At 38.0% G+C, this 26,646-nt stretch overlaps 1 protein-coding gene across 6 annotated transcripts in view; it reads right to left on the bottom strand.

The window, feature by feature from the left end:
* Positions 1-26,646, bottom strand: part of CDKL5 (cyclin dependent kinase like 5) — a 198,691-nt gene that overhangs the window by 51,205 nt on the left and 120,840 nt on the right. For all 6 annotated transcript variants that reach the window (XR_008958739.1, XM_057310336.1, XM_057310340.1 and 3 more), the window contains exons 4-5: positions 12,561-12,606; positions 2,120-2,256 (exon numbers count right to left, since the gene is read on the bottom strand). Coding sequence is in view for 5 of the 6 variants with exons in the window: in XM_057310336.1 (XP_057166319.1) it covers positions 2,120-2,256; positions 12,561-12,606 (183 nt within the window). In the remaining variant the exon portion in view is untranslated. The remainder of the gene's footprint in view (positions 1-2,119; positions 2,257-12,560; positions 12,607-26,646) is intronic.

Genomic DNA, 26,646 nt, shown 5'->3' with positions numbered 1-26,646 from the left:
TAATCCTGTATCTCTGTAAAGGGTAGGGGGTTGTTACAGAGATACAGAGATTTTCCTGCCCTCTTGAGACTCTTTGTTAACTGTTAGGCACTACCACTGATGGGAGGTCACCTTCCACTGAAAAACCACAGGGTCAGGGCAAGAATCACAGGCCTGCGGGGACACAATATGGGAGCTCTGGTAGCAGCTCTGCCACTTATCATCAGAGAGATCTCAGACATGACAAATTACCTGGTACACAGAGGTAATTTCCCCATTCGTTCATATTAAATTGTTTTTAATCGTGAACCATCACCATGAGCAGAACAGAAATAAAAAAGACAAACTGAAATAGATCTGTCAGAATTTCATTATTTGGCAGTGAAAACTGCAAACTGCATGATTATTCTTGACAACTAAAAAATAATATAAAGAGGTTCTGATTTTTACAGCAATCCTTTTTTATAACATTTTAATGAGTATCAAATTTCAGTTTAATTTTGGTGGGGAAGGTCCCTTAGGAAAATACCTAAATTGACACAGGAAAAGAAACCTTAAGGGGCACGTGGGTGGCTTAGTCGGTTAGGTGTCCGACTCTTGATTTCAGCTCAGGTCATGGTCTCAGGGTTGTAGGACTGAGCCCCGCGTCGGGCTCCACGCAGGGCGTGGAGCCTGCTTGGGATTCTCTCTCTCCCTCTTCCCCTCACCACCCCCTCAAAATATAAAGATCTGTCTTCTTTTAAAAAAAAGAAAAAGGAAAAGGAAGCTTTAAGCAGATTTTGGAAAAGAAACATAAAACAGTGTTTTAAAATGACAAAGAAACTTATACTCTTCAAGTTTTGCTTGTAATGAAGTTACTACATCTATTTATTTTCATTAGAAAAATAATTTGTAAAGGCTGAATTAATTCAAAAGCCACATTCCTGGTCCATCATCTTGGCAACACTGCTTTCTATTTTGTGATGATGATGGTGGTGATGACACTGTCATTTATGCCACAGAAAGCAGCTGGCAAACATAACCCTCTCCAGTGTTCACCTTCTTTAGAAAGCCTTATCTTATAATTTAGAAATTCCTCATTTTATCATGTAGATTCCTACAAAGACATGTACTCAAGAAGTGAAATTTAATAAAAGTAATAATTTTTACTGTTGGTTAGATTATAACAGGAAATCAGGAGCCACATATTTATTCATCAAGGAAATCTCCAAAAAGTCCATCTGGCTCCAGTTTATCCTACTCTTGTTAAGGTAATTATTTCAGTTTTAGGCAATTATCAACCACTGAAGGGCAGCTGCCCTCAAATAAATTCAAAGACACATGTATTGATTACTATAGCATACACTTGCCCTTAGGCCACACATCATTAAAATTGTCACTAATAGTTACCAATTTAAAAAAAATACTAAAGTATGCAGACAATTTGAACTGTGTATACTTTTCTCCTTTTCTCCAATGCTTCCAATCCGTTATTTGTGGCCTCATCTACCTCTCCTCAAGCCTTACCGTATGCCTCCTGGTACATCTTCTTCCCTTAAAGCCAAAGCACTGGCAATTCACAAAAGGTTGCTCCATGAGCCCACTCATTTGCCACTGTAGGTCTGATTTAGGCAGCCATCCTAGGCTTGCAGGCTGCCTTACACACCTCTGTCATCCTATGTCATCACTGTCAATTTACTTGTCTCTCCCTCAGAGGCCTTGCCTAGGTTTAATTTAAATAAACCAAGTCTAAAAATTACTTGTTGAACAGAGATTCTAAAACATCAGAAGCCAAAGTAATTCACTGTTGGAATGTATGATGATCTCTGTATATTTAAATTGCACAAAATACTTCAATAGATTTCAGGGCTTCTAACGATTATGGATAATAATTTCATTTTTAAAATACTAAGATTATGAGTACATTGACAAATCACATGAGGTAATAATGCTTCCTTGAATATTGTCAGAAACAACCCTAAATGAAAGAATCAGGCAGGGGCGCCTGGCTGGCTCAGTTGGTAGGGCGTGCGACTCTTGATCTCAGGGTCATGAATTTGAGCCACATGCCGGGTGTAGAGATTACTTTAAAAAATTAAAATAAAAGTTAAAAAAAAAAAAATAGAATCAGGCAAATCTCCTGATTTAATTAGTGACTTACTTTTTCAACATACTCAAACACCAAGTACAATTTCCCCCTCCGACGAAAGGCTTCCTTCAGCTCCACGATGTTTTCCTGCTTGAGAGTACGAAGCATTTTAAGCTCTCGTAAAGTCGTTTCCTTGACTTCTTCATTTTCTAGAATGTAAACAATGGTGAATAGAGTAAAATTAAAGCTTTCAAGCTACTGTTCAAAGAATTCTAAGAACAGTGAAAACATACCAATTTCACTTTCCACTTCGAGTACTTCTGCATAAGAAGTTCAAGGATGGAAGATTAAATATCACATTTTCTTGTTGAAAGGATCAAGAATTAGCATCTTACAGAAGAAAACGCTTACTTGACCAGCATGAACCTAATTTTCTGCTTGTGTTTTCTTATACTCCGTTTTGTAAAGTATATGTATAAACACAGACTGACAGATATGACAATTGAATCCACTGTCATTTTCATTCTAACACTACATACTGAGAAAGAAGGAGTTTAAAAGGGTAAGAAAGAATCAACTCGATCAGTGTGCAGAGGAGCCTCTATGCAGCATCTGTAGCAGCTGAGGTTTTTAACTCTGGCCTGTAGTTTTGGCTTTAAAGAGCATTTTATTCTTCAGGCTGCACGTGAGTCACCTCAGTGAGCAGAGGTCACTTACCAGGCAGCCACAGCACAGCTCATAGTCAAGTTGCAGGAATTTCTAAGAGTGTCTGATCTCTCTGAACAGCAGCTGCTATAGGTCCCTGCTGTCTTCCTGTGGCATGTCCATCTGTCCACCCCAGATGGTGTAGCCGTACTGGGATGGAGAACTTAACGCTGAACCAATATACCCTTCCACATCATCAACTTCACTCATGATAGCCCCCACAGGCATGGAGAAGGACAGAAATCACATTAACTCTAATGGATGAATTGGCAGGGGAGTAGGGAAGGTAATACTTTATTTTAAATGAGTTTTTACGATACCTTCAGATTTAGCCTAGAAATTCTAACTACCATGTTTACATATACACATACATGTATGCACACACATGCACACACACACACACACACACACAAGAATACAGGTTCATAATCCTTTATCTGCAACTTCAAAAATCAGTCTAAAAACTGAACACTTTTTCGAAGTTTACGGCAAATCTCTTTAGAAGTAAAACCTGAACTGGCACGAGACGACTTATATACTTTGTTTATCCCACTTAGTATGAATATTCATATGTTTGCTTCAGAAATAGTACCTGATTACAAGGTGCTAAAGTAGCATGCCATATTTCCATTCTAAACTCCAAAAGTTATTCTAATTTTAAAACACATTTGTCCCCAAGGTTTGGGGTCAGAGTCAAAATCCTAGCTTGAGAGTCTAAGTTTTGTGATTCTCAGGTTCAGTCATATCTAACTTCCCTCAGGTTCAGGGAAGAAGAAAATGGAGTTTGGGGATGAAGGTGATAAAGAGGAAAATGCCTTCTAGGGAGAAAGGCTTCCTAAGCAAGATACACAAGAGGAAAGGGGCTGAATCTTCCCTACAAAGGGGGATGGAAGATTCTAAATCAGGTACCAGAAGTACTTCTCAGATTATTTTTTATCCCAGCCCATTTCTCAGCCCCCGTTCAAACTGAGTTTAAAGAATAAAGAGACAGTAATAAAAGCAGGGGCTTTGTAGCACCAGAGTATCTATAATAAACAGGGAACATAAAGTCAACACTCCTTTGTGAACTGGTTACACAAGTGAAATATTCTCCTTACTTCAGGAAAAAAAAAAAAAAAACTGTTGGGGAATGCTGGAGCAGAGATTAGAAAAGGACAGAGAAAGATACCGCCTATCAGAAAGCAAGAACTAGCAGTAACAAAGGCCAACAGTGATATAAGCAGTGAGCCAGCCCAGTCCACACCAGGGGGTCAACTGGGAACTGGGGACTCACAGGGAACCCCTGTCAGGGGAAAAGAACATGACACCGAGGGGGCCACCTGGCAGTAGGGGGAATGTACGAGATGTGATCAGGGGACTTCCCAAAGTGGCTTAGAGGATTGTGGTGCGATAGAGGTCCAGCTGTTCTGCAAATTGGGGTTAAGCCAGAGAAGTGGTGTTTTGTGATTTTCAGAACAGCTAAAACGTAGGGAACGCTAAAAAGTCTTTACTGTTGTAAGGTAGGTTCACTGGCTTCTCTGCTATCCCATCTGGGTTACTTTCAAGAGTGGGATAATCAAACTAAAGTCCACTTATGTCTAATACACAGAATGCCACACAGGTCTCAATACAAAGCAAATGATCTTCTAACAAGGAAATAATACAATAGAGGCAAATATACTGATTACTCATGACCTGGTTCCTGTCCACTTTTCCAACCCCATCTCATATCCTTCCTTCTCCTCCCTCATGTTAGTCTTTTAGTCCCCAAAATAGCCCCAACTTTGTTTTTTCAACCTTAGGGCCTTTGAACTTATTCCCTTCACCTAGAATTTGCATTCCACAACCCAGACTCCTTACAAGGCTGGCTCCTCTTCAGGTTTCAGTTTAAATAACATTCCTCACAAGCTTTGCCCAGATCACTAAACCAAAGCAAGCCTCCATCCCTATTATTCCTTATCACACTACTCTGAACTTTTCTTTCGCAGACCTTCTCACCATTTTTATTTATAGATTGTTTTGTTTACGGGTGGCCACCCCTGCTAAACCAAGAGCTCTCAGAGGACAGGCCTAAGGTCTACTGTTCAACAATACACACTCAACCACCCAGGACTGCACCTGGCACAAAGAAGGGATCAATAAATACTTCTGACACAAATGCTTTCACTGGTGCCATGAGGAAATCTTCAGTCATATGTGGCTAGCTTTCATTCATGGGAAGCAGCAATGTGATGGCAAGCAAGAGGCGCTTCACCCTTTCAGTTTCGAGTACAATGCTTTCAATCTCGTCTCTAGAAGGTTGAGAGGGCAGCTTTTCAGGCAGTAAGACAAACTAAATTTATTTTCCCCTATGCATCTCTATGCCTGGTTGTCTTCTACAATATATGATTATAAAATATGGAGCCTCAAAAAAACTACAAAGTACTAAGGGTCAAGAACACATATATATTTAACCATTCATTAACAACATCCATAAGCTCTGCTGGAGCTGGGTACAAATGAATGTTGCAACCAAATCAAAAGTAAATACAGCTGGTACATGTTTTCTAGTCAAATGCTTGGTGAATTCTTGGCACCCGAAAAGCAACTGAAAAAAGGGAGCTTTGTATTACTAACAACTTGCAGCAGTTTCACTTTGCTGACAGATAGAGCCACCTCAGAATGCCTGAAGTAGAATGGCTTTAGAAGAAGGAATGCTGGAGTAGGATTTGGGAGACCTGGAGTTTGGATCCTGTTAATGAACCAACACTGTGAAATATGATGTTGGGCAAGCCACTTAACTTTTCATTCATAAAATAACTAAAAACTGGGCACCCTCCCCACCTACACACACCCTAAAAAAAAAAATCCCGTGGCTTTTTCCAAATCTAATAATCAATGATTTATTTCCATTAAAATCTCATTGATTATGAGCATAAACCTCACTGAATTTTGCTACTTTGTTATATAGACATCATTCAAATCTATACCAACTCTACATAAAAATGGCTAAAGAAAGAGAAATGAATCTTCAAAAAGCAGCTCACAAAATCACCTAGCATATGGGGCCAAAACCACCTAATTTGAGCTGCCTATCTATTTTAGGAAATAAAGGCTTCTCTAACGTATGCTTGTCATAGATATTAAAAGTTGAAGTAAGCACTTTGGCACTAAGAATGTAATGAATGGGAACAGGCAGGAAGTGGAGTTATTAATTCCCTAAGTGCAAGCAAAATGCACACTCTTCATTACTCGGTCTATTCTATCATTTTTGTTTCTCTAAATACTTTCAAGGCTCTTGGCTTACCCTATAGGACAAAACTGTGGCACTAAATGATAAGATGATGGGATAAAGCAATACACATTCCACTTACATATGCTTCTCATCTCAGGTTCAGAAAGTAGCCAAGCTCTTCAGCAAGGCAGTTTTTCAAAGGTGACAGCACAGACTACTGACATGAGCCCAAAAATCCCTGCCTTCCAGTTGAAATAATCCTGTGGATTCTTTATTTAGGCTAGGCTTCTCCAGTTTACAAATGAAGAAACCAAGTCTAGAAAGATCAACTTCCTCAGGGTGAGTGAGGGGAATGCCACACTGAGTAGCACACAGGCACATAGGCAACATGGTGTAAGGTATTGAGCAAGCTCTAGAGGATGAGTCAGAACACCCAAGCTCAGGTCTGCACTTTGCTACTGCTTAGCTGAGTGGCAAAGCAACATGGTATGGGTAGAAGAAAAATTCAACAAAAATTTTGAGGTCTGCATCTTCCCCAGTTAATTACACACTAGCTATGCAGCTTTGGGCCTTGGATTCCTTGGCTGTAAAGTGGAGTTGGACTTCTACTAGAGGATTCTGAAGGTCCCTCCAGCTCTAAGACCTGGTGCTTCCATGCAAGTCCTACTTATGTGCATGTTGATGGACCTGGTCATCAGTTACCAGTGAGGGTGTTCAGCTTAGTACAGGCAGCAAGGGCAGCAAGTCTGACAATGTTAAATTCTTTTGAATGATGATTAAATGGCAGTGTAGAAAAAGGACGTTAAGTAAGAAAAAAACAAAGAACTAACCTACTTTTAGCTCGCCAGTCAGGCAAGTTAACACACTAAAAATCAAGGAGGGAGATTCACTAAAGTAAAAGAAAACAATTTTTAAGGGGAAAAAAAAAATCACAGGAGCAAAAGAAATGCAAAGTAAGTAATAAAAAAGAGAAAAATCTAAAGATGAGCAGAAACTCTATTGTAACTCTATTTTTAAAGAACTGTGGGCTTGGAAAAGAAATCCAGAAATAGCTGTAACCTACTTTATGAAATCACAAACCTGACATTCTTGTATAGCCAAAGAGGCCCCCCAAAATGGACCTTTAAATGGGTACAATGGAGGGGGGGAAGCCAACCCATCTTTGTACAAAATTATAAGGGTACCATACTTGAGACTGGTTGCCCTGACTAAAGAAGGAAAACCAACAAGAGGGCAATTAACATGGCCAGAGGGGTTTGAAAGGCGGTACCGATATCATATATTTCAAAAAAGATGAAAATCCTCAAATCTTCAGCAATGAAGACCAGGTAGAGCACAATAGAAATTTATTAAATTATGAAAGGTGCAAATGTTCATCAAATCCTAGAAGAATTTCTGAAGCTTGAAAGAGATCCATTCTGGACATTAAAAAGGAAGTGTGGTGAAATCATGACTAGCCGGAATGCTCAAGCTTAGTTAATTGAATTCTCTGTTTAACCAAAGGTAGGGAAGTTTGTTTTAAGGCCTCTCTTACAGAGAAATCAGGTTTTTTAATTTAAGGACCAGAGACTATGAACTCTTGTTTTGTACCATTATATAAAATGAGACCAGAGTTTCCTCGATCCAGAGATCAGGATAGAGCTTTCTAAAGTCTGGGTAAAAATAAGGATGAAATGAACTGGAGGAAAAAAGGGAAGACCAATTAAACATTTTCTCATGTTTAAAAAGAATAAATGGGTCCATTCCAAGAGAAAAAATATTTATCCACAGAAAAGATAAGCAGGATATGAAATGCAAGCCATTTTATTTGATATAAAAGCAGAGGCACAACCTAAATTCCATCTGAACTATGGACTGCTATACAGCTCTCCGAGAATCAGCCTCCTTGCCATGTACCAAGGCCCAGTGACATAGGGAGGATCCTTCCTCACCCCGTCACCTGTACTTTTAGGGAAAGACTAAAAAATCCTAAAAAGCAAAAGATGTTGTCACACCAGAAGATCCTAATGTATGTCAAAAATAAATCCTAGATCACAGGACCTCCTCAAGTAAAAGATGAACCGACAACGTTTTTAATTCTTGTTAGTTCAAATCTATGTAGGCTAAATCACGGCTCTTAGATTATTCAATAAATTAAGGATGGCAGACATTTGTACATGTGTGTGCATGAGAATGATCTTCCAATAGTGACAGATTACCATCTGAACATCAAATCTTACTGTACAAAATTGGAGTTATAGGAAGGGTAGATGAATTAGGCTAAATTTATCATTATACATAGTCCAAAAAATATCTTTCAACTAAATCATTTCTAGTAACTTTTTGGTCTGTGGTCATTTTTCTCTTTTCAGAAAATCCAAATACTAAGTAGAACTAATTCTATGAAGACTCCTGGTTAATTAGGTGTTTATACTTAATGTTTCTCTGTGGGAACTTACATTAATAGACAAATTCATAGGGGTGACTGGGTGGCTCAATCGGTTAAGTGTCTGACTCAGTTTGGGCTCAGGTCATGATCTCATGGGTCATGAGATCAAGCCGTGCTTTGGGCTCCGTGCTAGGCCTAGAGCCTGCTTAAGATTCTCTCTCTCTCCTTCTCCCTCTGCCCCTCCCCCACCACTCACATATGTGTGCTCTCTCTCAAAAAAAAAAGAATTGCCTAAAACTCTACATTGATGATGATGAATAAAGAAGCAAAAGTCATGAAAACAAAAAAATATTAACTAATGAAGAGATCTCAGATAAAAATTTCATCACTCACACAAGTCCTCCATTTTAACATGAGTTATGTTAGTATGTCAGTCTTTCAAACAAAATCATAGACTAAAGACACTGATAAATGATCTGACAGAGTTCTAACAGCTAATAACTAGAGAGTAAAAAACTGATGAGGATGAAGACAGAAAGACGGGGACAGACAAAAATAAAGGGGAAACTGACAAAGCCTTTGGTGTATTTTTTTAATGAGCCTCTTTTTATTATGTAAGTCATTCATTGACTTAATCTACAGTTTTACTGTAAAAATTGTCCATCTCCCAAAAAAGTAACATTTGATTATTTTTTCTAAGAAATTGCACATAGTTGCTATTATAATCTAAATTGTGTTGGGGCGCCTGGGTGGCACAGCGGTTAAGCGTCTGCCTTCGGCTCAGGGCGTGATCCCGGCGTTATGGGATCAAGCCCCATATCAGGCTCCTCTGCTGTGAGCCTGCTTCTTCCTCTCCCACTCCCCCTGCTTGTGTTCCCTCTCTCGCTGGCTGTCTCTATCTCTGTTGAATAAATAAATTTAAAAATCTTAAAAAATAAATAAATAAATAGTGTTAACTATAAGATAAAGTAAACTTATTTTTATAATTTTTGTTCCATTTTCCCAACTTAATTAAAGTCCCAGTCTAACCTTTTATTTACTATTAAAGTTTGGTTCCCATTTTAGATTGGCATCTATTATCCTGGGATAACAAGGACAGCTTGAATTAAATAGTGGTCTACCTTAAAATGTAGTTTCAAAAACATTTTATACAAATTTGTGGATATATATGAATTTAATAAGAAAATAGGGCATGATAACAATCTTCTAAACCTAACAGAAGATCATATATACTCTCATAAAATATCCCTTGATATCATCAGTATGAAAATACTTGACTAGCTTGAATGCAAATCAGACCAAGTTCAGATTCTATTCAGTGTAACAATGTTTTTACAGGATTATTTCATGATCTTCACAAAGATTTTTAAACATTGGGTTTAGAAAATTCACTATCATCAACAGAATATTTTCAGAGTAACTAATAAATGAGATTAATGAGAGCTATATGACAATAAGGATATTATGATGAAACTCTATTTTTATTAGAATTGTCCTGACTGAAATTTAAGGTGATAAAATGGTTCAGAATTAAGTGGTTTCCACAGGGGTTGAATGGACATTCTCATGTGTACTGAACTACCTATGTGCATTTCACATTCCAAAAGGATTGTTCACCACACACATTCCCTTACTTCTATTAAGCAAGATTCTACTCAGGTAAGAGGAAAAGGGTAAAGGCAGAAAAGAAGAGTACAAGATCTTCCAGGGACAGCTGAAAACAGTAGGAAAGTGTGCCTAAAACAGAACAGGAACTAAAAAGTTACAAATAATTCCATGTCTTCAGATTCTATCACAGAAATGTTAAGGAAGTATTCCTCCAGAAATATATATGGGCGTACCTACAAAGGTGTCCATCTGCAAGGTGGATGGGTGATAAGGCTGCATGTCCGTAAGGTAGGATAACTGATAATGGTCTGGCAGAGATGAGGGCAGAGGGGATTCATGCTTTGTCAGCACACAGAAATGTAGGCTGAGCAAATGTTTCATATAATGTCTAGACTATTCATACACTTTCTGGATGCCACACCTAGAAACGATGTCTCTTGCCTCAAAATTATTCAAATTCATTCAGGTACTGACTTCTTTCTTTCTTTCTTTTCTTTTTTAAAGATTTTATTTACGTATTTGACAGATAGAGAGCACAGTAGGGGGAGCTGGACAGGGAGAAGCAGGCTCTCCGCTGAGCAGGGAGCCCCATGTGGGGCTCGACCCCAGGACCCGGGATCATGACCCAAGTGGAAGGCAGATGCCCAAGCGGCTGAGCCACCCAGACACCCCAGGCACTGACTGCTTTCTACTCCGTTTTACTGCTATATATTTACAGGTCTTAATTCTACTAAGCTTCCTGAAATTACCCATACCTGATTTACCTTCATGTCTCTTACAGCACTTGGCTCAGTGCTCAATAAATTTCAACAGATACGCTATTGATTACCACTCTAAAGGTATCAGCACACAGGTACAGACATATTGTTTAACTGAAGTTAAGAACTGGTATGCACAGAACAGAGATTGTGAAGAATATGGCACTTCGTTGTTGTTTTTTTTTTTTTTAAAGCAATGGCATACATGACCTAGATTGTACTGCCTATCAAAAACTTCATGACAATTATTATTTTTGGTGGTAACCGATGCTTGACAATGTGCCTTACGAGATGAATGCACAGCCAGAAGTCTTTACACGAAGGCAAAGGTTATGCTTTGATCTACTGTTGCAACCACTCTTTTTAGTAGATCATCATTTGTCTCTTGGCCACCTGTGGTTAGCCCAAAGCCACTGCTCAAAGAGCTCATTGCCAATGGTCTCAGAGTGGACTGGCCTGGGGCTATTGTTCCCTGTTAGACTTCAGGTACAGCATTTGAAACAGGTTTTTTTTTTTTTCTTTAGAACAAGCTAAAAGCTTTTTTTTTTTTTTTTTTTTTTTTTTTTTGCCTTCTCTTTAAGGCTGGCAAGAAAGTGGCTGCTAAGGGTTTCCCAGATGATGTGATGTGCTCCACATAACCAGCACATGAGAGGTGGGTTATATCAAATACTACTGAATCTACCCCCAGGATTTTGTGAGCCCTTTTTATTATTTAATGTTTGCTAAGTGTCTAAAGTAGGAGTGATGAAACTGTTCACAAACATAGAGGCTGGTGTGTTATAGTACTTAGTCAATGTGTGCTGACAGAGGTAGGCTACGACTGTTATTGTCATACTTGCAGTTAGATAGGAAAGTTAATGCTATGCCTCTTAGCACTATTTTTCACAAAGCAGGTTATGATTCAGTGGTAAAAATCAATGTTATCTGATGCCACAAATAGGCATTTATGTGAATTTATATGAGCAGGAAAGAACAGAAAATGAAGAACCTCACGTTAGTGTAATAGTTTTGTGACATTTTTGCTTCAGTTATATATAGGACATTATGTATGTAGATACTGGATTAGAATGTAAAAAAATATTTCTGTGGGTCTCTGTAGAAAAAAAAATTGGGGAAATGCTGCCTAGAGCTTCTGAAAGGTCAGGTGTGCCTTTGTGGTAAATTTTTCTACTTGGCTATCTTTAGATGCCCAATAGTCTAGATTTAAAACCTAATGAACTACTGAAATGCTTTATTTGTTTATATTTTGTAGGTTACTTTTTTTTTAGTGCTTTATTTTAAATTTTCTTGCCCAGCATAGGGTAATTTTAATGCTCCATCTGAAATGGTCTGGATGTAACCAAGGACTCCAACTATGGTATTTCTTCTTGAAAAGCTTTTATTCTTCCAATGAGTTATTTTAAATATAAAATCACTTTCTTGATACTATCTACATACCACTTATTCTTGTATTTCTAAATGACTAGAAACCGGAGATCACAGTAACCAATACCAAAGCCCTTCAAACAGCACTTACTATTTGTGTGAACTCACAAAAGTATTTATTTCAAATCAGCTTTCTCATTTTAATAATATTTAGGAATAGCAGAAATAGCATGCCTTCTACCCAGCGTTTGAGGCAAGATTTCTACAATGCTGACTGTACCTTAAAATATAAGATAAATTTTCTAATATAATGAGATACGGAAAGATTTACACAGAAGGAGCCAAATGTTTCGAAGCAAAGCATGATAATACATAAGTTACACTCACTTTCTGAGATGGGGACTTTAACATTTCAGGAACAAAGTCTAGTTAGCTAGATGCCATCTCTTCCACATTCTATTCACAAAGACTAAATACAAAAAGGAAAAATATATATATATGTATATATATATATACCTTCGCTGTCCTTGAATTTCTTGATTGCCACAATTTCATGTGTTTCCTGCAAAGGAAAAAAGAGGCAGAAAGTCATTTTCCAGTGTTTTTGAAATTGGGAATCCCAATTGTCTGGGGGTATATTCAGGGACAGAACAGCAAGAAACCGGAGAGTAAATAAATAAATCCTCTTCTTTCCCAGCCCCTCATTCCCTGGTTCCAAAATTCTCCTTCTTATCACCCTACAGACATTTTCAGAAGAGGGGAAAAAAAAAAAGTAACGGGGAGAGAGAAGGTGACCAAGAGCGGAGATGGTGATAGACCATGGACAAACCAGAAGTGTCGATGACTTGAGGCTACACAAAAATGCCAGGATGACTGACAATATAATATACCATCATCTGCACTTCCTTCTAAACTCAGGGACACATTTTAATTGGGCTCCTATAGCACAGAAAAGGCTTCTACAATACTCGGTAGTTGATGGTAGCAGAATTCCCCTTGAAAGTCTCCTCCCTTCACTTAACTTTTCCTTACAGACCTATCTAGTTCACTAGTTCTCCCCTACTGATGGTCATTTCAAACCCAAAGAGAGACAAACATCTGCTGCCAAATACCAATCACTACCTCCCCTCCTGCCCTTCTTTCACTCTCCCGAACAGAAGGAGTTTGTGAGCAGAAACCTACTTTAAACTGAAACATTTCAAAAAAGATAAGGGCTGGAAAGGAAATGGAAATGCTCAGAACTAAGCACCATGAGGTTAAATAACTCATGTCTAATTCTGGTCTATAAAAGGAATAAAAAAAAGCTTTTGGCAAAATAACATATAGATTCTTCAAAGCCAACATGTTATATAGAAAGGTCTTCTGAATGACTCAGGTCTGCTTTTTTGTACTCTAAGTGGGTATACTTTGAGATCTGTAGGAGCAAATCTTTTAATAAAAGATTTTCCCTGCATCAAAACAAAGGATTTAAAAATGCACACAATAACAGGCAATAACCAACAAGGTACAAATCATTAACTTATTAAAAATAAACACTTTAGTTGTTAATAAAAGCAAAGGGGGTTCATGAAAGCGGGGTGGGGGGGGTGACCATTTTAATTCTTATGCTCAACAACAAACCCTGAATCGTAACTAGGTCTGTAAAATCAAACCCTTTCTGTTTCTCACCTGCCCCTTAAAATAAGAAGAAAATATCAGCTTTCATCTTTGTTATAGGGAAAAAAAATTCAACTGAAAGTGCTATAGGCTACTGAGGAAAAAGGTTCTTAAGAGTATTACATTTTTGTTGTTAATGGAGGATTGATAGAATTGTAGAGTACAGACAGCTTCTGGGATACAATTTATTTGTACTCAGCCTTCCAGGTACTTTCTGATATTGGAAGTGTTTCATTATTGGGAAGAAATAACTGCAAATTCAAAGTGATATGGGGGATGATCAGCTAGAATATTAGTACAGGTAGTAGCAGGTAACTCTGCTAGGTATGCTACTCCCTCTTAACACAGTGATAACCATTTTCTTACTCTGCTCCTTTTCAAAAGGCTCTAGCCAGCAACCTACGAATGGCATAAGAGGAAGAACAAACACTATCAGGAAACTTGGCTCCAGGCACAAAGAGGCAGCATGATATGCATCCAGAAAGAGAGTAAAACTGCTCACATTTCAGGGCACCTGGGTGGCTCAGTCAGTTAAGCATCTGCCTTCGACTCAGGTCATGATCTCACGGTCCTGGGATCGAGCCCTGTGTCGAGCCCCATACCGGGTTCCCTGCTCAGCGAGGAGTCTGCTTCTCCCTCTACCCTTCCCCCTGCTCTCTAATAAATAAAAATAAAATCTTAAAAAAAAAAAAACCGTTCACATTTCAGCTGAGAGATCTTCCAAGTCATGTTTCCTCCCATATTGCACTCTAAACGGAGTCCCAAGGCATCTTTTTTAATTTAAATTTAATTAACATATACTGTAGTATTGGTTTCAGAGGTAGAGGTCAATGATTCATCAGTCTTATATAAAATACCCAGTGCTCATTACATCACATGCCAAGGCATCTTTTTATTGCATCCTAAGTGTTAACTTTGTCTGATTTTACAAAAGCTCTTGCTTATTAGTTCAAATTCACCCATGATAGGACTACAAGTTTACATTTACAACAAACTTATTTACATCATCTTAAAGAAAGAAATTGATTAACTTCTGGCATCTCACAAATAGAATTCACTGTATAAAACAGTTGCCTGAAAATGCGTGAAATAAAATGAAACGTTTATTCTTTCATTTATCCTTTCACCAATACCATGGAACTCCTGTCTCAACATACACACACTCTCTCTCTCATTCACTCAATGCAGTTTATATATTTACTTAAAGAATGAAGCCAAACAGATGAAGTTTTCTACATAAAATTAATTCAATGTTTAGTGGAAACTACGTGCATTTAAGAGCAGAAGATGCTAGAAAGAATTTAACATTTCACTTTTATTCAAGCTGCTTACAAAAATAATGCAAACTCATTAAAGAAAACAAAATATAAAAGGCATAGCCCTTGTTAGCATTTTGGTTTATATTTTCCTAGTAAATTTTTCTCGAATTGTAATAGTAATATTCTGTATGGTGTTACATGTTTTTATTTCACTTGATACTGTATGAGAAAGATTTTAACCTGTCATTACATAATTTTTAAAATCATTATTTTTTAATGGATTGTTTAACTGACAATGAACATACTTTGACATCTGTGTCTTTATTTCCATAGAGTAAATTCTGCAGGTGATGTATCTGAGTCAAATGGTACGAACATTAAAGGCTAGTAATACTGCCAAAACGGATATCCAAAAATATATGATTTCACAGTTCCCTTCAGCAATATTTAAGAACACCCACCCACTCTTTAACCATAGCCAACAGGTGAGTTCAGAGAAGTTTCTATCAACCGGTTAAGTAAAAAAAAGTCTACTAAGCTTAATATTTTTCTTGATGATTCATGGATGTGAACCTGTTGCCAAATTTTGTTACAAATATCTTCCCCAGATTGTTGTGGTCATTAAATTATTTAGGGTTTGTTTGTTGTTGAATATAACATATAATTACATAGTCACATGTATTGATATATGCTTTATGTCCACTACTTTTGTGTTCAAAGTCCTTACTTAGCCTGAGTATGGTTATATTCATCCACATTTATGTCTCAATATTTTAATGATTTAACTTATTTCCTTAAGTCTTTATCCACCTGTCATTTGATATATGACATGGTGAGGGAATCTATGTTTAATATAGTTCTAAATACTTAATCAATTTTCCCCATACTCTTTACCATGGATTTTTAGTTCTTTGTTGTACCTTAGCATTCTTACATATATGCTCCAGATTTTCTTTCAGAGCTTTCTGGTCTAGTCTACATGATTCATCTGTTGATTCTTATGTTAGAACCAATTTAAATTATTATGACCTGTTTATTTTTTATTTATTTTTATTTGAGAGAGAGCACGCATGAGCAGAAGGAGGAGCAGAGGGGGAGGGAAAAGGAGGGGGAAATAATCTTAAGTGGACTTTATGCTGAGCCCTACATGGGACTCGAATCCCACAACCCTGAGATCATGACCTGAGCTGAAACCACAAGTCGGATGCTTAACCTACTGAGCCACACAGGTGCCCCTACTGTGACTTGTTTTAAATTAATCTGGGATTATAGACCCTGGTTCTTCTTTTACCATTTTGTCAAATTTATTTTTGAGAATAGATTTGGCTGTTGTTTTTAATTTATAATTATACACACATGAGCAATTATATGTAATCTATATTTCTTTATGTATTTTATTGGCTTCAGTCTTTACCTCTAGTCCTTTTCTACTGTGGTTTTCACATTTTTTTGTAGAGCTCAATTTGCATTAAGTTTTTGTTCAATGTGCATCTTTGAGTGGCTTTCTGAGGAAGTACCTTATTTTCCAAGTCATTACATGTGTGCAAGTCCTCACACATGAATGGCAACTTGGCAGGCATAGAATTCTTGGGAAGGCAACCTTATGTTCTCCACCATCTTCAGGATCCCTGTAAAGCTGTATGCACTGCAAAGCCCTGGAAAGTGCCACTCACATCACAGACATTGCAGGTTTGTATGTTTATTAAAGCAACTTTCCAGCACATAGGAGTAAAAAGCCTGTAACAAAATCCATATACTACTTCTTCTCTATACACTTTTTTCTCCTTCCAAGAAGAAAATGAAGTCTGAGGACAATTTGATTTTTGTTTCAGCATGGATAACTTTGTTTCTACCTAGATACTATCAGGACTTTTCCTTTTCCTTGGAATAAAAATTTTAAATTACCAGAATATATCTAGAAGAGAGTGGGGTAGGGGTGGGGGTTGAACTAATATTATCTGGAAATCAATGAAATTAGAAAAGTTTTCTTCTAGCAACCTTAAATGTTTCTACACCTGTTTTCCTAATATTTTTTACTAGATACCTTATAACTTTTTTTTTTTAAGATTTTATTCATTTATTTGACAGAGAGAGAGAGACAGCCAGCGAGAGAGGGAACACAAGCAGGGGGAGTGGGAGAGGAAGAAGCAGGCTCCCAGCGGAGGAGCCCAATGTGGGGCCCGATTCCAGGACTCTGGGATCACACCCTGAGCCGAAGGCAGACGCTTAACGACTGAGTGACCCAAGCGTCCCGAGACCTTGCAACTTTTAGGTTGGATCTTTCATAGTTGCTTTGTATGTTTTATTCACTACTGCATAAGTGCCTAGAATAGCAGGCACATAGTAGGTTCAATAAATATTTCATGAGTGAATTAAACAAAACTGCTACATCAATTTTTTTCTTTTACTTCCTCCATTTTAGGTTTCTCTATCTTATTTCAGCTGACTTTGACTTCAGCAATTTTTGCCTTGTTTCAGCTTGTTCTCACTATAGAGGTCATATCCTCCTGGCTCTCCTTCAGGAGACTGCATCTACTTGTTACAAAACATCATTTTTAGAACTATGTGTTGCTTCTAAATCTTCAGAACAATGTTTTCTTTATCTTCCCATGTCTTTTCATAAGGTACACATCCCTGCTTTTTTTTTTTTTTTTTTTTTTTTAACTCATCCCTATTAAGATTGGAACAGATTCACTAGGCCTGGCACCCGAAAGGCTACTTGGGTTTTTTTTCAGCCACCTGGGCTTCAAAAGCAGATTGATGCACCTGAGCTCAATGTCAAAACCTGGATTCCCAGCAAATATTCTTCTCATTGGGCTGGCTGGGCTGAGGCTGGATCATCTGTGCAGGGTTGTCAGAATAGGCTGTTTGCTGAACTCACACTTCCTAGCACACCCTGTTCCCTCTCCTCTCCTCTACATTCACCACACCTTGCAGGGGGTCTGTGAATCCTAGGATGCAACTTGCTGCTTCCAATCCTTCTCTGCTTCTTGCCATACTGTATTTGGGGTGCTTAGTCTCTGAAAAGATCTGGCAATACAGGTGCTGATGTGGGCTAATTGGGGGACATGATGTGGGCTAATTGGGGGACAGAGAACTCCCGGGTCAAATGACAGTTACCACCATGCGATGGCTGCCTGTTTCCGGCTCCAGCGGGCATGGGTCCAACCAAGCCTTTTGCTACTCCGTTTTGACAGTCTGCCCTAGTCTGGTTCAGAAAGTAGAATAAGGAGCATGAAGTTCAAGGCTGTATTTTTCAATCCATCTCCCTGGACTTTGCCAATAATCTTCAATTTTTAGTTTCTTAATTTACAGAAATTTTATGAGTTTTTGGATTTTTAAAATCTCTTCATGGGTATTTAATGGAGAGGTAAGAGATGATACACCAAGTTTTAATACTTGTACTACCACCCTGAGATGCTACACATAATATGGGTGTAGACAAAGAAGAAAAATATATGAAAAACAGCTCTAAAGAACTGTGTTTTAAATTCAGTTTATTCACAAAAAGCATGCCATTGCCCCCACAACGTCTGCAACAGAATGTCACCAGCTGTAGTCAGCATGATAGGCATAATTTTCTACTTGTTTCAGTATCTTACTTTGTTTAAAAAATGAGTTAGTTAAAAGCTGACATTTTGAACAACAAACTAAGGATGGGATAAAATATATAAGTAAACCACTAATGATAATTCCATACCTCACCCTTAATTTTGTCTCAAAAATGGAATCATATTACTTTGGAATGCAAAAAGATAAAGGTTCCTAAATTGTGCTATCTCCATGTGTGAACAAGCTATATCAAGGCATTTAACATTTACCAAAATAAATTTCCTCAGCTGAAAAAAAAAATTAGAGAATGAAAAATAAATTTTATGAGTAGTAAAAAATAGAAAAATATCCAAAGGACCTATATTTCTTCTAGTATTCTCAAGATCTCCACCCGATAAAAATCATGCCTCAATCACTGAACAACCATCCTGGACACAGCGACTTGTAACAAAAACTTACTCCTAAACCTCCCTAGTCATTGGTTTATGGCCAGAATCAACTGTTCCTTAAAATGTTGGCAAAGCAACTAACTGGTATTAACAATCATAAAATTTACTAAGTTATTTAAAATGCAGTTACATAACTTGATTTAATTATGCTCTGGAACAGTGAATTCTCTATATTGATCATACACTCTCTAAGGAAGTATCAGGAATCATTATTTTAAATGTTTTGCTCTGTAATTTAAAATATCTAATATGCATTATAAAAGAAAACAAAACATAAGTGATTTTAGTTTACTATTTGTGGATTCCAAAGGTTATACTATACAATTCATTCTGTAATTAATTACTCCTGAGGAAGCAATTCCTTGGGAGAAATTATTTCTTCATCCAAATAGCAGGAAATACAATTTGACACTAAAGTATTTTAAAATATCTCAATCCATGATTTGTATGTAAATATCCCAAATGTCTGAAGTTCTTTTACAGACTGGCATGCGCCTCCTTCAGCAGGGGCAAAACCCTACAACCGTAGGCACTGTTACCAGATAGACCAATATGGTACCTGAAAAAGCAAGCTTTATTTTAGATTATTTAAGTACTTTGCGCCCCTCATTCAATCCTCAAATCACTCTCTGAAGAGGATCTTACCATTATGCTCATTTTATAGATGAGGATATACTGAGTTGGGGGGAGGTTTGTTTTTTGAGTACAGTTGACACACAATGTTACATTAGTTTCAGGTGTATAACATGGTGATTCAACACTGAGTTTTAATGAGGTTCTGTAACTTACCCCAAGATCATGTAACTATATAGAAAAAAATGTCAGATTTAAGTTGATTTGCTTCTGATCATTCTCTCTTGCTGAAATGTAAAATGTCATAAATACACCTTTGTTCATTCCCAACCCTTCTCTCCCCAGAGGTAATTTCTACCCTGAAACTGTTATGTACCACTCCCATGCACATTTTTATTATTACAAATGGATTTAGCCATAAGCAATTTTACTACTGCTTTGAACACTGAAAATCGTGTAAGTGGCATGTTACTATGAGCATCTTTTTGCAACAGCTTTTTGTCTTTAAGCACAACATTGTGTCTCTGAGATTTAAACAAAATCTAATCAAATCAAAATCAAATTCAGTGGCACTCAACTAGAGACACTGTGCACCTCCCCCTACCCCAGAGACATCTGGCAATGTCTAGAGATCCTTTTCGTTGTCACAGTGGGGTGGAGTGAAGGCTACTGGCATCTACTGGGTAGAGCCCAGGACTGCTGCTGAACATCTACAGTGCACAGGACAGCCCCCATGACGAAGAATTACCCACCCCCAAATGTCAAAAGAGGTGGCATCAAAAAACTCTGCTCTAGTTTATTCATTTTAACTGTTATGTGGTGTTCCACTATAAACACTCCCCCTTAGAGAGGGTGACCACTTTTTGAGATCAAATAAAGCTTTTGAAAAGAATCATATACTGCAAAAAGAAATTTTAGGTGAAAATGAGATGATTAAAAGACTAAATCTTCGAGAATTATTAAAGCTATTAATCATGGCACTAAAATGTCTACACTCATCTCATTTTCATAAAATGATTACTTCTGGGGTGCCTGGGTGGCACAGCGGTTAAGCGTCTGCCTTCGGCTCAGGGCGTGATCCCGGCGTTCTGGGATCGAGCCCCACATCAGGCTCCTCCGCTGGGAGCCTGCTTCTCCCTCTCCCATCCCCCTGCTTGTGCTCCCTCTCTCGCTGGCTGTCTCTATCTCTGTCGAATAAATAAATAAAATCTTTAAAAAAAAATAAATAAATAAAATGATTACTTCTATAATAACTTTTGTAATACGGCCCCATTTAAACATCATATAGTAAAATATACCAAAAGATATACATTACTTACTTTTTTGTTAAAAATTCAGTGACGCTTTTCAACCAGCCCAAAACAATTTGGCAGTCACAGAAAGTGTACACAAAAAAAACAGAAAGCGCAGACCAGGAAATACCAGTGTACATTCTAAACTGTCCATTATTTGTATGCTAAGAGTATTTCATAAAAACTCTTACATTTTAAAACGCATTACAAGGAAAACTCATAATTTACTTCATGCTCAGCTTCTAGAAAGATGATAGTCTCGTGAAAATATTAATACGTTTTCAAAACATGAGAGAGCAAGCATGCAGCCAAAAAAGGAAGATGTGGAAGTGGAATTTTAAGACTCACATAGAGAACAACTGCCTTCAAGCCAAGTCAATAATAAAATTTCTATGTAACAAAACCTAGTTCCTCATTTATGTCCATTAAAACATCATATCCCTTCTACCCTCCTATGGGCTGGATATGCCCTCCAGAAATCTTTACTGGGATGTATGATGACAGTAAATGAAGTATAAAATATCTATGTAGAATTCTTAACCATTCTCTCTTTTCCCTTGGTGAACCTGGTCCTGTCTCCTGTCCCCGTACCTCAGTGAACAGATAAATACCTAGCTAAATATTTAGGATCACTTTTGATATCTCCCTTGTCTACACTCCCAAATCCATCCAAGTACTGTTGGATTTTGCCACCGAAATCTTTTTCAAATCGGTCCACAGTTCTTCTCTACCTGACTCCCACCCTAATTCCAGCCCTTTACATTCCCACTTGGGAGTACTACCTAGCCTCCTAACCCTTCTAATAACGCCTGCCAGGTGGCTATTTGGAAATGGAAATCTGCTTTCACTCCACCACTCCCCTTATAATAACTCTCGCAAAACTCCCTTGCCCTAAAGACTATGTCAAAGCCCCTCCACGTGGCCAGCAAGGCCCATCCAGGGATCACTCCAGGAATGCTCTCAGCCTCCTCTCCCTAGGTCTCCCTTGCTTGGTGAGCCCCAGCCATAATCACCAAGACCTCCCTTGCTATAGTTCCCTTTGCTCCTAAAAGTTTTGCCCTCCCCTTCCCCACTCAACCCTAAATTACCCTTCTCTCAGACCTTGGCACAAATCATCACTTCTTCAGGGGAGCCTTCCCACAGCCCTGTGACTAAGTCTGAAGGCCCATATGTTCTTTTAGCAAACATCTCTTCATAATTATTAAAAGTGACACCTTCACATATTTTATGACCACTTGGATAAAGGTCTGACTCAACCACTGAACTGCAAGCATGGGGGTGAAAAATAATGTATGACTGGTTCAAAAGTGAACTATACAAGAGAGAGGCAGATCCAGTGCAAAAGTCTCACTGTACAGCATCACCAATTCAAAATATACATCCTGCGGGTCCAGGCCATGCTTCTTCTTGGATGAAATTTACTAATTCCACTACAGCCTAACAGAGAAACACTTTTTCCTACCACAAAAAAAAAAAAAAAAAAAAAAAAAAAAAAAGATTCTTTGGGATATAAGGAATTTTTTAAAAGCCAATAAAATATGAGAATAAAGAATACACATATACACAATTAAGTCTTTTCTTAAAGAACAGTATATCCCTAGGAGACATATTAAGATAGACCTGTCTCCTTCTTTCCTTAAAAAGTTTCAAAAAATGAAGATAATGAAACATAAGACCCTTCAAAATTTCATCCGGCCCTCTCCAGAAGCCCTTTAGCAGACAAGTATTTGAATAAGCTCTTAAAATTCAGAAGGAATTATAGTGTCTTGATTAAAAACCTGTTTTGTGGGGTGCCTGGGTGGCTCAGTAGGTTAAATGACTGCCTTCGGCTCAAGTCATGATCCCAAAGTCCTGAGATAGAGCCCCGCATCATTGGGCTCCCTGCTTAGCAGGGAGTCTGCTTCTCCCTCTTCCTCTGCCCCTCCCCCTGCTCATGCTCTTTCTCACAGTCTCTCTCAAATAAATAAAATCTTTTTTTTTTTTTTTTAATTTTTTAAAAAACCTGTTTTGCTATTTGGCTTCTCTGACTCCTACATACCATAAAAATGCACTGCAAAACTGATACTGCTTTCTTTCTGTTAAAAATTTCTTTTTTAGCATTACTATAAAATGGCTGTAGTCACAAGGTTGCCAATATATATCAAGTCATATAAGAAGGCTTACTAAATTAAAAAATTAGTATTTATTGATTGATTTCTCCACCTAAAACAATAAAATAAAGATTATTATCCTTCACCGTCACCTCTGCTCCATTCTGAGACAAAGCTAGTAAGAGTTCCTCTAGTCTAGAAAAACGTAGTATGAAAACAGAGATTTCACATAATTACAACTATCTAATATTTGTGTGATATGAAACATTCCCAATGATGGAAATAGTCACAGATCTGAGACCTGGCTAACATGGTGCTTATGGTGCTGTTTAGTAACATGGTCTCCAAATCCTTGGCGCAAACGTGTTACAAACATCCAGCAATTTTGTATTAGTGGTGTTTGGGGGACGTCAAAGAAAAGGGTTAAAGCTTGGGCCCATGTGGAACAGAAAGAAGGGAAGAGCCTCTAGAGGTGAGATAAAAGACCATGAGTTTTATGGGAAGAGAAAATCAAAGGGAGAGGCTCTCTTGTAAATGTAAGCCACATTGGCTTTTTTTTTTTTTTTTAAATTTTATTTATTTGTGGAGAGAGAGAGAAAGTGGCTGAGCAGGAAGTAGGCACAGAGAGAGAGGCAGACTCCCCGCTGAGCAGGGAGCCCAAAGCGGGGCTTGATCCCAGGACCCTGAGATCATGACCTGAGCCCAAGGCAGATGCTTAAGCAACTGAGCCACCCAGGTGCCCCTTTAAGCCACATTCTTAAGGAGGCCACTCGAATTCCTACACTAAAGTCTTCAACTATTTTTATTTGAACATTAAAAACGAATATAATCCAGTAATAGTGTGAGACTTGGGGCCAGAAATATAATAAAAACATGAAAGTCTAGGAACATTTAGTTGATAAATATAAGCAAACCCACATACCTGGAAAGCCCTTGTAAGTACTTCTAATAGGCCCAGAATGTCTGTTGGTGGATTAATATCAACCTGGACATTGGTGATAATATCAAAGGATGTAACCATGATGAATTAAGGAAACTAGTTCATACAGAACTGTAAACTTAAAATGGATACATGTTGTATATAAGAAGATATATGCTTATATGTAAATTATACCTCAAAAAAGTTGATTTAAAATGAATTATTTAAGCAGCCATAAAAAAAATGAAATCTTGCCATTTGTAATGATGTGGATGGAACTAGAGGGTATTATGCTAAATGAAATAAGTCATCAGAGAAAGACAATTATCATATGATCTCACTGATATGCAGAATTTAAGAAACAAGGCAGAGGATCATTGGGGAAGAGAGGAAAAACATGAAACAAGATGAAACCAGAAAGGGACACAAACCAAAAGAGACTCTTAATCTAGGAAACAAACTGAGGGTTGCTGGAGAAGAGGGGGGTGGGGGGATGGGGTGGCTGGGTGACAGGCATTGGGGAGGGTATGTGTTGTGGTGAGCGCTGGGTGTTGTGTAAGACTCATAAATCTCAGACCTGTACTCCTGAAACAATACGTTATATGTTAATTTTAAAAAATACTACAAAAGAAATTAAAAAATAAAATGATTTAAAAATAATTCACCTCATAGTTATGGACCAATATAAACTTGCTAGCCTGTTAATATTATAGATAACTAATAAAAAGTTCAAAAAATAAAATGTAGTTATTAAGATGAAAAAATCAGGCATCCAAAGAACAATTTTCACTAACTTTCATGGCAGAGCAAATAGCAATTCTTTTCAATAGAAAGAGAGAGACTTTTAAAACAATTTAGCACTATGTTTATAGATCATACAAAATTTGAGATATACTTGATTTTCATATAATCCTTTCAGACATTATATACAGATGCTCTTAAATCACTCTGTCTACACCACACTCAGACTGCGGTTATATCCACAAATGAAAGGAAATTTCAAAAAGTACATGGCAATGATGCCTGTCAGACAGCATTTCAGTTTAGTAATATTAACCATCATGTCCATACTGTAGTTATTGTGCAATTGTGTTAGAGTTTTATTTCATTTTCCCTTATTTTACAACAATAAGCAGATAATGAGAAAATGAAAACTTCACCTCTAGTGGTCAATTGAGAAGAAGATAGTATTAATTAGGCATGCCAAATGCAGGCAATCTACATCCTCGATCAGATAATCATTGACTTAAGCTGTGTTCCATAGTGAACCAGGAGTACAAAATTTAAATTTAACGTTGGAAATACATCCTCAAAGACTAAATCTAAGATGTGCCAAGAAAATGTAGCTTTTTAATTCTCTATAACTTTTAACCTTTCTTTCCAAGCTCTGACCTTGATTTAATTTGCATTCTATAGTAGCTCAGTCTTTTCTGGCTTATAGTCTCTTTCAAGTAAATGCTCAGTTTCCCCCTCAGATTTTCTCCCTATTTCTACCCAGATGGCAGATGGATGTATGGATGTGGATTGGGGTTACAGAACTTCACTGTGGTATGGGAAGGGCTCTCAGATAAACACACACAGGCCCTTGTGCTGTCATCTGGGACTCTGGTCTCCAAGACAAGGTTCCTTACAGGCCTGGACCCCAGAACACGGGCCTGATGTTGCTGTTGGAACCCATGGGGACTCTGGACTCAGGTATGTGCTCTTGGCTTATAGCCCAGGTGTCTGGCCTGGTTGTTTGGCTCCTTCACAGTTTTAACTGGTGCTGATGACATCCAGACTCCTCAATCCCATTTATACCCAGGACCTGGCTATCAACCATAGTGTTATCAGCTTGCCCCTCAACATAGCATCCCCACCGATAGGTTCACTGGCTCTCAACCCAGCCACCTGCAGTGTGCAGTAACTTTGAGATTTCTTAGAAGCCAATCACAAGCTGAAGAGAGACCCAGGAATCTTCTCTCCGCCTAACCACAGCATGCCACATTTTACTCTGCTGTTGCTGCTTCCACTGTGATGAGGCAACTTTGCAAGGCAGTTCCCTCAGTTCCAAAAGGGGACTGGGGCATAAGCTTCCTTCACTTTTAGATGTATTTACCCTCAACCTACGATCTCCTTAAATCCAAAATTTCAGTTCCCTGATGTAATGGGGGGCAGGGGAAGAAAATGCCAAGACTTGCCTACCCTAGCTCAGCCTGTTCTGCTTAAACCCCTTTGGCACCCAGAAGGGCTGCCTTTCATCTCTCTTTTAAGTCTCACGGTAATTTCTCCTACAAAGAGGCATTCACTCTACTCTCTTACCTGGAACCAAGATAGAAGAAAAAGTCAGGAGAAAAAAACCAATTTACTGACCCAAGATACATCACCAAGTATTCCATAAATACTACCCCTGTTAAATATATAAAGATTCAGGTACAATGACAGGGGAAAAAAGGGTTTATAACTAAAATGGGCTGATTTTCAACATGAAAAAATATGGCCCAAATGAAGACAAAATCTACTGTCCTGTTTTACTACTGATAGACCGCTTGCTACAGATTTCTTTACTAAAGGAAGGAATGACTGTGCCTAGCTTTCTCAGGGCCAATTTTTTTCCAGGAAATTGTGTAGATACCAATGAAGTCAATATACTTAAGTTTTGCAGACATTGGGGGGTAAACAATGTATAGAATGCTAACAATAGCAGAGCTACTACTATAGACGCAAGTTGCTCACTGCTTTCTGGGAGTGCTAACAAAAACCAGACCCATGACCGATCTTCTGCTCAGTTAGAAACATTACTGCTAAAGTGATTATAAAACCACTGCCTAAG

Source organism: Ursus arctos, chromosome X, assembly GCF_023065955.2.
Source record: "Ursus arctos isolate Adak ecotype North America chromosome X, UrsArc2.0, whole genome shotgun sequence".
NCBI classification, from domain to species: Eukaryota; Metazoa; Chordata; class Mammalia; order Carnivora; family Ursidae; genus Ursus; species Ursus arctos.
Note: the sequence above shows the minus strand (reverse complement) of the source record. Positions and strands in the feature narration are given on the sequence as shown.